At 50.6% G+C, this 1,808-nt stretch overlaps 1 protein-coding gene across 1 annotated transcript; it reads right to left on the reverse strand.

The window, feature by feature from the left end:
* Positions 1–21: 21 nt before the first annotated feature.
* Positions 22–1,791, reverse strand: LOC104916079 (solute carrier family 22 member 6-like). The gene is made up of 2 exons (XM_010727053.3): positions 1,579–1,791; positions 22–427 (listed from the first exon to the last, which is right to left on the reverse strand). The coding sequence occupies exons 1-2, from the start codon at positions 1,770–1,772 to the stop codon at positions 358–360; spliced, it is 264 nt and encodes an 87-aa protein (XP_010725355.1). The 5' UTR covers positions 1,773–1,791; the 3' UTR covers positions 22–357.
* Between the last annotated feature and the right edge of the window lie 17 nt (positions 1,792–1,808).

A 1,808-nucleotide genomic window follows, 5' to 3' on the forward strand; every position in this document is an offset into this window, starting at 1 on the left:
TTTTGGGGTGAAAAGAGCCCTTTTTTAGGGTTTTACTTCCGGGCTGAAACTGTAGGTTTTCTGCACTCGTTTTTGGGGTGAAAAAGCCCTTTTTGGGTTCATTTTTCCCCGTGGTTTCTCCGGGCGCTGACGTCGGTTTTGTCCCGCCCTCTTTTTGGGGCTAAAAACCCCCATTTTGGTGTTTTTTCCATCTCAACCCTTTTCCCTCTGTGGGGGATGAATGAAACCCGGGGCCAAAACCGCCCCAACCGGGGCAGAGCTTTTATTGGGGGAAATAAATAGGATTTGGGGTTGGCGGGGGGGCAGTGGGGGGTACTTCCGGGGTCATGACCCCAAAGTGACCCCGGAAGTGACCCCTCAGGCGCTGTCCTGGGTCCTGATGACGCTCAGCGGCACGGTGACCTCATCGTCCTTCAGGTGGCCCCCGCTGTGGGGAGACCCCAAACCCCTCCGTTCTTACCCCAAATCCTTCGCTTTTCAGCCCAAATCTTCACTTCTCACAAAAGTCCTTCAGTTCTTACCCCAAATCCTTCACTTCTTACCCCAAATCTTCACTTCTTACCCCAAATCTTCACTTCTTACCCCAAATCTTCACTTCTTACCCCAAATCCTTCACTTCTTACCCCAAATCCTTCAGTTCTTACCCCAAATCTTCTTACCCCAAATCCTTCAGTTCTCACCCCAAATCCTTCAGTTCTCACCCCAAACCCCTCCGTTCTTACCCCAAATCCTTCACTTCTTACCCCAAATCTTCACTTCTTACCCCAAATCCTTCAGTTCTTACCCCAAATCCTTCAGTTCTCACCCCAAATCTTCACTTCTTACCCCAAATCCTTCACTTTTCACCCCAAATCTTCACTTCTTACCCCAAATCCTTTACTTCTTACCCCAAATCCTTCAGTTCTTACCCCAAATCCTTCACTTTTCACCCCAAAATCTTCACTTCTCACCCCAAACCTTCACTTCTTACCCCAAATCCTTCAATTCTTAACCAAATCCCTCAGTTCTTACCCCAAAACCTTCACTTTTCACCCCAAATCTTCACTTCTTACCCCAAAACCTTCATTTCTTACCCAAATTTTTCAGTTCTTACAAAATTTCTTTTCTTACCCCAAAATCTTCACTTCTTACCCCAAAACCTTCACTTTTTACCCCAAACCTTCACTTCTTACCCCCAAACCTTCATTTCTTAACCAAATCCCTCAGTTCTTACCCCAAATCCTTCACTTCTTACCCAAACCCTTGCACAAATCCTTCTGTTCTAACCCCAAAATCTTCATTCTTCACCCCAAAACCTTCATTTCTCACCCCAAAACCTTCAGTTCTTACCCCAAATCTTCACTTTTTACCCCGAAATCTTCAGTTCTTATCCCAAATCCTTCGGTTCTCACCCAAATCCTTCACTTCTTACAGAATTCCTTCATTTCTTACCCAAAATCTTCGCTTCTCACCCCAGAACCCCCCTCCCTCCACCCCATTCGCCCCCCCCGGAGGAACGGGTCCAACCCAACCCCTGCCTCATTTTTTTGGGGGTCAAAAAAAGGGGGGAAATTTTGGGGGGTCTGGGGGTCCCCTCACCGCCTCTCCACGTCCTCCACGGTTTCGGGCAGCGGAGCGTTGCGCGTTTCGGGGAGGAAAAGGGCAGCGATGGCCGCCACGACGGGGGCCGCCCCATAGACCAGGGGGGGCAGCAGGGGGGCCACGTCGGCCCCCATCCGCACCAGGGGGGCCACCATGCTGCCCACACGAGCCATGCTGCCCCCCAGCCCCATCCCCGTCTGCCTGCGGGGGGAGAGGGAGGGAGATGG

The sequence above is a fragment of the Meleagris gallopavo genome, unplaced genomic scaffold (assembly GCF_000146605.3).
Source record: "Meleagris gallopavo isolate NT-WF06-2002-E0010 breed Aviagen turkey brand Nicholas breeding stock unplaced genomic scaffold, Turkey_5.1 ChrUn_random_7180001869346, whole genome shotgun sequence".
In the NCBI taxonomy this organism is placed as follows: domain Eukaryota; kingdom Metazoa; phylum Chordata; class Aves; order Galliformes; family Phasianidae; genus Meleagris; species Meleagris gallopavo.